Raw genomic sequence first — 12738 nt, forward strand, 5'->3', positions numbered from 1 at the left:
AGCACTAGTTTCAGTGCGAAACGCATCAGGTTTTATTTTATTTTGCTGTGACTTGTAGTGCTGTCCTTCTTTTAATAAAAGGCTACAATTTGTGCGGCTGTCCAGAGACAATTTTTGTTCCTACACACGGCCCGAATGTTAGATAGGCGACATTGGCTGGTTCAATCAAAACTGACATTTGTCCCGTGTGTACGAGGCTTTAGGGCAGGGATATGCAATTAGTGGACCTCCAGCTGTTGCAAAACTACATGTCCCATCATGCCTCTGCCTCTGGGTGTCATGCTTGTGGCTGTCAAGAGTCTTGCTATGCCTCATGGGACTGGTAGTTCTGCAACAGCTGGAGGTCCGCTATTTGCATATCCCTGCTTTAGGGGATGCTTCAGAACAGAACAATTTCACCCACATTCATCCGATTTCCTCACCTTTTAAGAAATGTTCCACCTCCTCCCGCACCTGGTTGCACAATCGGTGCTGGGCTAAAAGATTTAGATAATAGATCTTGTTCTCATTGGTGACAGGAATGTGAGCTCCGCCCGGAATCAGCTCCACCACCTACAAAAGAAAAGAAATCCAGACAAGGAGTACATAAATCCCGCATAGGAACGTCCTACCAAACTTCCATTACATGATTACTACTAGAAGCTGGCTGAACAACAAACACAAGCTACAAACAGACGCTGACCTTTTCCAGCTGACCCCCGCGCCCATATTTCTCTTCTGCGAAAACCAGATCTGTATCCGTGACATCATGAGTGAGGAGATAGAGGACCTTGGACTGGAAGAAATCCGGGTCATCGGTCTCAAAATACTAAGATACAGAAACAAGGGAGGAAGATCGCTCATCATCATCATCAAGTGTGTACCCATGTCAGTGTACCACCCATACTGCCTCTCATCCACATGCTGTGCCGTCACTGGCATATAGGCCCTTATCCACCCTTCCCCATTTACAATAGAAATGGTTCTAGATGCAGAAGTTTTTTTTTTTTTATCTTCATGCATTTTATTTTATGGTATTAGCAAGATATATATATATATATATATATATATATATATATATATATATACACACATACACACACACACACACACACACACACACACGGCCTAATCCCCCTAGATACACAAAGTCACAAAGTAGTTGCGATTATATCTACAGCTTTACTAAAACACATGTCAAAGTTGCATTTGTTTTCCCCTCAGTCACTAAGGGGCGTTTAAGGCAAAGCATGGCATTGTGAATGGTATATTCCTCCTTGCTGCAATTCTGCTTTAAGAGTTGGGAGCCTCGTCTTCTCACACATCAAGCCTCATCGTCTCAAACATCTAGGACTATGCAGAGCGCACACAGACACAGCCGGCTCTCCTCTACAGGCCATACAATGTAAATAGACTGTCCGTTTACCTTGGACTGCCATCCAATCCACTAGACCAGTGATGGCGAACCTTGGCACCCCAGATGTTTTAAAAACTACATTTCCCATGATGCTTATGCTCTCTGCAGTGTAGTTAAGCATCATGGAAAATGTAGTTCCAAAACATCTGGGGTGCCAAGGTTCTCCATCACTGATCCCTACCCAGTCATGGCCACCCTGCACCCTACATGACCAGTCAGTCACAGTACTGAAATCATAGTTAAAAATGTGCGGTAAATATAATAAATGCAATGAAGCTATCTAACCTGTGCAGTAATGCCTTTAGTAAATTTATATGGTTATTGCCCCCCCACCAACTACATAACATGATCCCTTGGGTTATGTACCTTATAGTGCATTCGAAGTCCGATGATCTGAGCCAGGAAGGAGCGGGTGAATCGGGCCCTCACCAGCTGATCATATCCTCCTCCCTGGCATGATTCAAACAGGCACTTCCCGACCACCCGGCCAGCAAACTCATACAGCTTCATGCGGAGCCCAGGAGGCCTGCAAGGGTTGGGGTGAACCTGAAAAACATAACCATACATAGAAAATTAAGGGAACACTTATCTCCCCATAGACCACAACCACTCATTTACATTAGCCACACTCTCGCATTGGCAGAGGGGTGGGGGGACTGTCCAGGCTCTTTGAGGGGTGTGCATAGGAATAAAGGCGGTGGGGAGGACTCACCAGGCCCTGAGTATTGTCACTGAAGCGAGTGAAGAGTTTATTGTTTGTATCGAATAAAGCTTTACAGATCAATTCAAACCACTCTCGGCGCGGTCCACCCCAGTCCAGAGCTGCAGACAAAGCAATATTATTAAGAGATAAGGCAAGCCATGTCATTGCATATTAGAGTTTAATCATCTGTTCCACCCACAACTTACCTTCTTCATCCTGGAAAATCACTTCAAAGTTTTTGCTCCAGTCAGACACAGAAAAGTTTCTTGTCGTTCGAAGAGACTGACGAAAAGAGAGAGAAAAGGATTATCCAGAAAACAGCTTCATCTCCACAGCAACAGGGAGAGGGTGTGGGGACTGCACCCCGGAAGCACCAGAGGGGGGAGAGGGTGTGGGGACTGCACCCCGGAAGCACCAGAGGGGGGAGAGGGTGTGGGGGACTGCACCCCGGCAGCAACAGAGGGGGGAGGGTGTGGGGGACTGCACCCTGGCAGCAACAGAGGTGGAGAGGGTGTGGGGGACTGCACCCCGGCAGCAACAGAGGGGGGAGAGGGTGTGGGGGACTGCACCCCGGCAGCAACAGAGGGGGGAGAGGGTGTGGGGGACTTCCCCCCCCCGGCAGCAACAGAGAGGGGAGGGGGTGGGGACTGCACCCCGGCAGCAACAGAGAGGGGGGAGGGTGTGGGGTCTGCAGCAACAGAGGGGGGGGGGGGGGAGAGTGTGGGGACTGCACCCCGGCAGCAACAGAGGGGGGGAGAGTGTGGGTACTGCACCCAAGAAGGCGATAATGAAGTACAGCTACTCACACTCTCCAGCAACGAGTGCCTGTTCACTCTTAGGACTATCTTGCTGCGGTTCTTCTTGCAGTGGATGTTTTTGAGCTCTTTCTGGAAGAAGGCAACCTTATCCTGGAATGTCTCAGATCCACCTAGAACAGGAGACACAAGATGACCCCATCAAAATCTATTATTTATTCAATCGCATAGCCCAAGGATCTCCAAACGTTCTAAACAAAGGGCCACTTGATTATCCTTCAGACTTTAGAGGGGCCAGACTGTGATCAGTAGGAGTAGAAAATGTCCTGCCATCGGTAACAATGTCCCATCGTTGGCCACAGTGGGGAGGAAGAGTGCCCCATTGTTAATCACATCCCGCCAGGAGGGCATACATGGACGTCCTCCCGTTTCATTGGTTGTACCAGGCTGATGCCTGAACCCACAGGCATCAACCTGATATTGTTCTTTTCAGCCAGAGATTCCCTTTACCGTAAGAACAATCACAACAGTTCAGACCCCCCCCCCCCCCCCCGCTTCTACGGATTCGCCTGTGCAATCGGCGAGCCGGAGAAGGAATATGCCGCTGCTGGAAGTTGACCATAGAGATTTCCGAGGAACAGATGGTAGCCGATCATCCCTATGACTCTGAGGCCCGGACGTGACATTATGACGTCACGTCCCGCCTGTCAGTTGCAGATACTGCCGCATACTTGGAAAGCCGAGATCATCCTGTTTTTTTTTTTTTATTCTCAGGCTTTTCAGCCTGGAGGAGAGAAGTGACCCCAGATCTCTCCATAAAGAGGACCTATTGGGCGGCACAGTGGTGTAGTGGGTAGCACTCTCGTCTAGCAGTAAAAAGGGCTGCTGGTTCGAATCCTGACCACGACACTACCTGCCTGAAGTTTGCATGTTCTCCCTGTGCCTGCGTGGGTTTCCTCCGGGGACTCCGGTTTCCTCCCACACTCCAAAGACATGCTGGTAGGTTAATTGGCTTCTGCCTAAATGGCCCTAGTATATGAATGTGAGTTAGGGACCTTAGATTGTAAGCTTCTTGAGGGTAGGGACTGATATGAATGTACATTGTATATGTAAAAGCGCTGCGTAAATTGACGGCGCTATATAAGTAATATTAATAATTCCTGTTACAAGGGATGTTTACATTCCTTGTAATAGGAATAAAAGTGTTCAAAAAAAAAAATGAAAAAAAAAAAGAAAGCGTAAAAAATAAAAAAATAAAGTGCCCCTATCCCCACGAGCTCACACGCAGAAGCGAACGCATACATACGCCACGCCCATATATGTAAACGGCGTTCAATCCACACATGTGTGGTATAACCGTGATCGTTAGAGTAAGAGCAGCAATTATATGCCAAGATCTCCTCTGTAACTCTAAACAGGTAGCCAAGGAGATTTTTAAGTACCGAAGTTTGGTGCCATTCACGATTCATTCATGAAACGCTCCCCCCCACCCAAAAAAAAAGCGTCTGAAAAGTTGCTGCCCAAATACCATGCGACGTAACAAATTGCAACTACCGCCATTTTATTCCCTAGGGTCTATTCTAAAAAAAACAAAAAAAAAAAAACACACACACACACACACACACACACACACACAATGTTTGGGTATTCTGCGAAATTTCCTAGCAAAAAAAAAGATAATTTTTGTAGGAGTGAAGTGCCAGAATTGGCCCAGATGGGAAGTGGTTAATGTCAGTGGGAGGAACAATGCCCCAAAGTGGGCAACAGTGGGAGAAACAGCGCCCCATAGTGGGAGAAACAGTGCCCCATAGTGGGAGAAACAGCGACCCATAGCGGGAGAAACAGCGACCCATAGCAGGAGAAACAGCGACCCATAGCGGGATAAACAGCGACCCATAGCGGGAGAAACAGCGACCCATAGCGGGAGAAACAGCGACCCATTGTTAAGGTTAGTGGAAGGATTAGTGCCCCAAGTAGCATAGGGTTTAGTATACAAGAATGAACCTGCATCCGCAGTTTGGAAACCACCATCATAGCCAAGTAAAAGGTTCATTCTTATATACAAAACCCCATACTGCCGCCACTATACCACACCAAACCTGGTATATCCCTCTAAACCTCGCCCATTCTATAACACAACATCCACACCCCTTGGAAAGATCCCACTCCCTATTATCACCATGCAGAGATCTGCATAGGATCTATGGGTTTAAACTCACCAATATTCAGGTGAAGGAAACGTGTGAAGGTGGCAGCCATGACATTGCGGTCTTTGCAACTGACTTCTATTGGCGGCTGCAGGCCATCGTCCACTTGTAGAGAGAGCAGACCATGCAGAGGGTCCGGGGGGAGGTACAGGAACTACACACAAAAATACAGCCACAAGGAATAATTGTGAGACATATTGCCTAGCAAGGGGCCAGAAAAGACTAATGCAAGTAGCTTGTGAAGAGTGGAATAGCATAAAGAAAAGCTGCGATAGGCTGGGCACCTGGTGTAAAGTTCCATAAGAGGAAGGTGTGATATAATGAGGCGATAGAACAGTGATGGCGAACCTCGGCACCCCAGATGTTTTGAAACTACATTTCCCATGATTCTCATCCCCTCTGCAGTGTAGTTGAGCATCATGGGAAATGTAGTTCCAAAACACCTGGGGTGCCAAGGTTCACCATCACTACGATAGAAGATGGAGAAGGGCTGTGATGGAGAATGGAGAACCTTGGCACCCCAGATGTTTTGGAACTACATTTCCCATGATGCTCATCCCCTCTGCAGTGTAGTTGAGCATCATGGGAAATGTAGTTCCAAAACACCTGGGGTGCCAAGGTTCACCATCACTACGATAGAAGATGGAGAAGGGCTGTGATGGAGAACCTTGGCACCCCAGATGTTTTGGAACTACATTTCCCATGATGCTCAGCTACATTGCAGAGGGGATGAGCATCATGGGAAATGTAGTTGCAAAACATCTGGGGTGCCAAGGTTCGCCATCACTGGGCTATATAGAAGTGAGAGACACCGGACAGAGAAGAGCCTTAGGAGGAAGGTGCGATATATAAAAGGTGAAGGACACAGGAAGTCTCGATCTCACCTTGGTCCCAGGACATACTCGGAAAGTGAAGAGCCTCCATGGAATAATACGAAGGTAAAATTCTTTCACTGACAGTTGCTGCAGTAGAACATACAGACATTCAGGTCATTGGCAGGATGGGAGAGGCTCTCCTCACCACACAAGTGGGACTCACCTTCGGGGAAATGTAAAAGTACACCTTTTTAAGTTTCTTCATTCTCTCCAGGGAGCTCCCATTACAAGACGTTGTTTGATCTTCTTTCGGGCTGGCGGATGATGGACTTTGCGGTCCAGAGACATTGGGTGGACTGGAGGGTGGGTAGAGGTAACCCTCGAAGAAAACTCCAACTCCAGAACGTAAAACATTGTTATCCACAGCGGCTTTCTCCTCATCTGGAAGGGAACGTACACAGCATGATGCACTTGAAAAAAAAAAACATGAGATGGACAGAAAGCATAAACTAAACATGCAAGGTGCTCAGCATGGGACAAAAGTGCAAAATCTGATGTAGCTCTACATCAGGGATTCTCAAACTACGGCCCTCCAGCTGTTGTAGAACTACACATCCCACGAGGCATTGTAACACACTGACATTCACAGACATGACTAGGCATGATGGGAATTGTAGTTCCTGAACAACTGGAGGGCCATAGTTTGAAGACCCATGCTCTACATGGATATCAGCTTCCAGTAAAACGCAGCCGGGTGACTGGTAGATTGCGGTCCGGGCTTTCTGACCCGCCATTCCAGAGAGTCAGAGTGCAATGCAGAGGGGCTTCTTGTAAAGTTGGAGCTGTAGTAGGGGGCAAGAGCTGCATAAGCCGATGTCCCGTCGAGAAATGCCTGGGTGAAACTGCGAATGCGCAATATGGAGCCGCAGAATAGCTGAGTTTACGATCAGCTGATGTCTCGTGTTGCCGAGACACGTTCATGTAGGCGAGGGGCGGATATTTACATGAAGGGGGCAGATTTTTAAATTATGGGCAGTGGTGGGGGAAGAATTTTAAATCGGTGACCAAACAAATCTGCAAAATAAATCTTTAACTGCTATTCTTTCTGGACGCTTACGGGGCGCATTTAGTCAATTGAAGGAGCGGCTTTTTCTATATTAACTACTTGGGACCCAAGCCATAGACCAGGGATATGCAGTTAGCGGACCTCCAGCTGTTGCAAAACTACAAGTCCCATCATGCCTCTGCCTCTGGGTGTCATGCCTGTGGCTGTCAAGAGTCTTGCTATGCCTCATGGGACTTATAGTTCTGCAACAGCTGGAGGTGAACTAATTGCATATCCCTGCCATAGACGAATGACGTCCACAAGGTGGCTCTACAGGTCCGGGAGGCTGTCAATAGACGTCCTCAGGCCGCTGGGGGGCACGCGCGTGCCTGCCGCGTCACCGGTGCCGGTGCGCGTGCCTGGCGGCTGCGATGTCTGCCAGGTACCGGCGATTGGCAGTAACAGAGCCAGGGACGTGGATCTCTGTGTGTAAACAGAGATCCACGCCCTGTCAGGGAGAGGAAACCGATGGCGTATCCCTTGTACATAGGGACACCCATCGGTCACCTCCCCCAGTCAGTCCCCTCCCCCCACAGTAAGAATCACCTAGCAGGGAACACATTAACCCCTTGATCGCCCCCTAGTGTTAACCCCTTCCCTGCCAGTCACATTTATACAGTAATTAGTGCAGTTTTATAGCACGGTTCGCTGTATAAATGTGAATGGTCCCAAAAAGGTGTCAAAAGCATCCGATGTGTCCGCCGCAATGTCGCAGTCCTGACAAAAATAAGATAACCGCCATTACTAGTAAAAAAAAAAAATCATAATTCTATCCCCTATTTTGTAGGCGCTATAACTTTTGCGCAAACCAATCACTATACGCTTATTGCGATTTTTTTTTTTACCAAAAATATGTAGAAGAATATGTATTGGCCTAAACTGAGGGGGGGGGGGAGTGGGGCCGAGTGATACAGTCGGCGGCTATGCCCGTCGCTGTATCACGGGAGCGCGCTCGCAAAAGCTTTACACCATGCTCGCTCGCATGAAGGTGGAAAGCTTTTGCGAGGAGGAGCTGAGACAGCCGCCGAGGGACCCCAGAAGACAGGGTTAGGGGACACAGGGTTAGGGGCCACGGAGAACATCTATCTCTAAAACGGTAAGTACTGCATTCATTTAAAAAAAAAAAAACACACCCGATTGTCCTTCCCAAAATTAGCCTCAATCTAATGTTAAAAATAGATTTTTTGGGTGAACCTCCACTTTAACCTTATTACACCATTGTTTGTGGGTTGGTGGTGCTGTATCAATCTATTTCTGTAAAATAGTGTTACAAGCTAAATAAAGGGTTCTAGTCCACATCATATTCATCTCTATAGGCATAAGGGCTTGTGTGTTCCAGTGAGGTTATTGATGCGTTTCACTCCAGTGCAGAATTTTTTTTATATATATATATATATATATATATATATATATATATATATATATATATATATATATATTAAAAATATGCAGAATGTACTACTTTTTTCTGGAAATGCAAAGTACTGGAATTGACAGCACTGTTGGGAACTATGCCATTGAAAACCATATAACCAACTATCCAGGCATTTTTGATGCAGAAATATAGGCCACTGGATGTCATGTGGTGTGAACTGTCTAAGCACAGAAAAATTGACAAGAAAAGCTGCTCCAGGTGAGCGAGCCTCTGATTAATACACACACACACACACACACAAAGTCAGGTGCTAGCCCAACTCGCATGCTGTGTGACATGAAGAAATAATTCCGACGGCTGCACTTCCAAAAATCCTTTTATTGAAGCTTTATATGACAGATGGCGCAGGGGACAAAGAGGTAGACTTGTGTTGTGCAAATGTCACTGCTTAATCATTACCTAAGGCAAGCATCCTCAAACTACGGCCCTCCAGCTGTTGCAGAACTACACATCCCATGAGGCATTGTAAAACTCTGACATTCGCAGACATGACTAGGCATGATGGGAATTGTAGTTCCTGAACAACTGGAGGGCCGTAGTTTGAAGACCCATGTCCTAAGGTAAGGTAATGACTTACTGACATTTGCGCGAAACGCGTTAACCTCTTAGTCCCCTGCTCTGTCTACCACCTGTCGTATGAAGCTTCAATAAAATAATTTTTGGAAGTGCAGGCGTCCAGAATTATTTCTTCACGTCACAGCAAATATTGCGTGCAGTTTCAGCGCCATTACCGCCACCTTTTTCTCTATCATCGAAATGACGAAAACACAATTTTTGGCCGCTATGTTTCGGAGCATCTCTACTGTCCTACAGCAGCCACTTACATTCTTCCCTTTTACGCCTGAAAACAGACATCTAGAATACAGTCCTTCTTTCATACACAGACAGTTCAGAGAAGATCGCCAAACCTTGAACCCACCGCTCAGAACAATGATGTTGAAGTGTCCGTTGCTGACAGGGTGGCCCTGGTAGCGCAGGGTGGCCTGGAAACATCCAGTCTGTAGTAGAGTCAGGTGAAGAAGGACCCGGTTTTGCTTCCCGCTACACACAGCGGTTTGGCAGCAGCCATCGGCCATCCCCACAACGCCAAGCTACGAGAAAAAAAAAAAAAAAGTCACTTTGGAAGCCAAAATAATAGTAAGAGGAAAGCACTCACATTGCCACGTCCGTATATGTGAGGGAGACAAAAAAAAAAAAAAAAAAAAAAAAACACACAGTACTTAGAGCGTTACCAATGGGTCGGACTTTAAAAAGGCATGAAAAACAATGTGGAAGTTTAGAAAAAAATAAATAAAAAAAAATTTTTTTATGAAAAAGAGTACATTAACCACTTAAGCCCCGGACCATTTTGCAGCTAAATGCCCAGGCCAGGTTTTGCGATTCGGCACTGCGTCGCTTTAACAGACAATTGCGCGGTCGTGCGACATGGCTCCCAAACAAAATTGGCGTCCTTTTTCCCCCACAAATAGAGCTTTCTTTTGGTGGTATTTGATCACCTCTGCGGTTTTTATTTTTTGTGCTATAAACAAAAATAGAGCGACAATTTTGAAAAAAATTCAATATTTTTTACTTTTTGCTATAATATATATCCCCCAAAAACATTATATATATATATATATATATATATATATATATAAAATGTCCTCAGTTTAGGCCGATACGTATTCTTCTACCTATTTTTGGTAAAAAAAAATAAAAAAATAATCGCAATAAGCGTTTATCGTGACTGCGACATTATGGCGGACACTTCGGACAATTTTGACAGATTTTTGGGACCATTGTCATTTTCAGCAGCAAAAAATGCATTTAAATTGCATTGTTTATTGTGAAAATGACAGTTGCAGTTTGGGAGTTAACCACAGGGGGCGCTGTAGGAGTTAGTGTTCACTTAGTGTGTGTTTACAACTGTAGGGGGGTGTGGCTGTAGGACTGACGTCATCGATCGAGTCTCCCTAATAAAAGGGATCACACGATCGATGCAGCCGCCACAGTGAAGCACGGGGAAGCCGTGTTTACATACGGCTCTCCCCGTTCTTCAGCTCCGGGGAGCTGAAACTAATAGCCGCGCCGTCGTCCCGGATCGCTCCCTGAGGGAACCCGCACGCAGCGGAGGGGGTCCCGATCGGAACCCCCACCCGCTAGAAGGCAAGGACGTATATATACGTCCTTCTGCGGACGTAAATAGTCGTGCGGCGGGCGTTAAGGGGTTAAATAATCACACGAATGTTCTAATTGGTTAAAAATCATATAAGAATGACACAGATTGCACAATGAGCCCTTGCGTATCGACGCGTTTCACCATAAAGCTAAGCCTACAACTGTCTTATGAAGAGGTATATATATATATATATATATATATTTTGAATCTAGCTTTTAAAATGCCATTCTATCCATTTTTTCTTTTACTTCTATAACTACATAGAATCATTTTCTCCATTTTTTTTATACCAAAGCTAGTTGGCTGTTGCCTATAGCGCTACCCTTTTTTGGAATATCTCTCCTTACTGTGGATCTCGGATTTAAAGGGGTTGTAAAGGTCATTTTTTTCCCCCTAAATAGCTTCCTTTACCTTAGTGCAGTCCTCCTTCACTTACCTCATCCTTCCATTTTGCTTTTAAATGTCCTTATTTCTTCTGAGAAATCCTCACTTCCTGTTCTTCTGTCTGTAACTCCACACAGTAATGCAAGGCTTTCTCCCTGGTGTGGAGTGTCGTGCTCGCCCCCTCCCTTGGACTACAGGAGAGTCAGGACGCCCTCTAACACACAGCTCCTTTCTCTACCTGCAACATAAAGAGCGTCCTGACTCTCCTGTAGTCCAAGGGAGGAGGAGGCGAGCACGACACTCCACACCAGGGAGAAAGCCTCGCATTACTGTGTGGAGTTACAGACAGAAGAACAGGAAGTGAGGATTTCTCAGAAGAAATAAGGACATTTAAAAGCAAAATGGAAGGATGAGGTAAGTGAAGGAGGACTGTACTAAGGTAAAGGAAGCTATTTAGGGGGAAAAAAATAAATAAAAAAATATTGTACCTTTACAACCCCTTTAACCACTTAAGGACCGCCTCCTGCACATTTATGTCGGCAGAATGGCACAAGCACGTACAGGTACGTGCTCTTTAAGTGCCCAGCCATGGGTCGCGGTCGCCGGTCCGAAGCTCCGTCACCCGATCGCCGCTGGAGTCCCGCGATCGGTCCCCGGAGCTGAAGAACGGGGAGAGCTGCGTGTAAACACAGCTCCCCCGTTCTTCACTGTGGCGCCGTGATCGATCGTGTGTTCCCTTTTATAGGGAATCACAATCGATGACATCACACCTACAGCCACACACCCCTACAGTTAGAAACAGACATGAGGTCACACATAACCCCTTCAGCGCCACCTTGTGGTTAACTTCCAAACTGCAATTGTCATTTTCACAGTAAACAATGCATTTTTTGCTGTGAAAATGACAATGATCCCAAAAATGTGTCAAAATTGTCCGAAGTGTCCGCCATAATGTCGCAGTCACGAAAAAAAAAAAAATGCAATAAAACTATCCCCTATTTTGTAAACACTATACATTTTGCGCAAACCAACCGATAAACGCTTATTGCGATTTTTTTTTACTAAAAATAGGTAGAAGAATACGTATCCGCCTAAACTGAGGAAAACAATTTTTTTTTTTTTTTTAATATATATTTTTGGGGGATATTTATTATAGGAAAAAGTCAAAAATAATGCATTTTCTTTTTCAAAATTGTCACTCTATTTTTGTTTATAGCGCAAAAAATAAAAACCGCAGAGGTGAACAAATACCAACCAAAAGAAAGCTCTATTTGTGGGAAAAAAAGGACGCCAATTTTGTCTGGGAGCCACGTCGCCCGACCGCGCAATTGTCAGTTAAAGCGAAGCAGTTCCGAATCGCAAAACCTGGCCTGGTCTTTTAGCTGCATTTTGGTCCGGGTCTTAAGTGGTTAAACTACCTAAATATTGGGAACCTTGACCGTATCCTGAAGAAGCCTTACGGTGAAATGCGTCGATATGCAAGGGCTCATTGTGCAATCTGTATCAATCCTATATGATTTTTAACATTCCTGTGATTATTTTATGTGCTCTTTTCAATAATTTGTTATTTTTTCGAAACGTTTTTCATGCCTTTAAAGTCCGACCCAAAGGTTACTCTGAGTACCGTTTTTTTTGTTGTCTCCCTAATGACTCTTCATGTTATCACAGAGGGGCAAAAATATATATTGGCGGGTGCGCTGGTCAATCAATAATAGTACATATTTAAAATAATTTATTTGGCGCGAGATACCACAAATATATCACAGAGGGGCGCTCACCT

The 12738-nt window shown here is 45.6% G+C and overlaps 1 protein-coding gene across 1 annotated transcript in view; it reads right to left on the minus strand.

Moving 5' to 3' along the window:
- Positions 1–9507, minus strand: part of AREL1 (apoptosis resistant E3 ubiquitin protein ligase 1) — a gene marked incomplete at its 5' end in the record, with an annotated part of 17105 nt that extends 7598 nt beyond the window's left edge. Inside the window, 10 exon segments of the mRNA XM_040332941.1 lie at positions 423–552; positions 683–808; positions 1763–1942; positions 2109–2218; positions 2306–2381; positions 2906–3027; positions 5074–5215; positions 5946–6023; positions 6100–6317; positions 9336–9507. Of these exon segments, the coding sequence (XP_040188875.1) occupies positions 423–552; positions 683–808; positions 1763–1942; positions 2109–2218; positions 2306–2381; positions 2906–3027; positions 5074–5215; positions 5946–6023; positions 6100–6317; positions 9336–9507 (1354 nt within the window).
- Between the last annotated feature and the right edge of the window lie 3231 nt (positions 9508–12738).

This window comes from Rana temporaria, chromosome 13 (genome assembly GCF_905171775.1).
Source record: "Rana temporaria chromosome 13, aRanTem1.1, whole genome shotgun sequence".
NCBI lineage: Eukaryota > Metazoa > Chordata > Amphibia > Anura > Ranidae > Rana > Rana temporaria.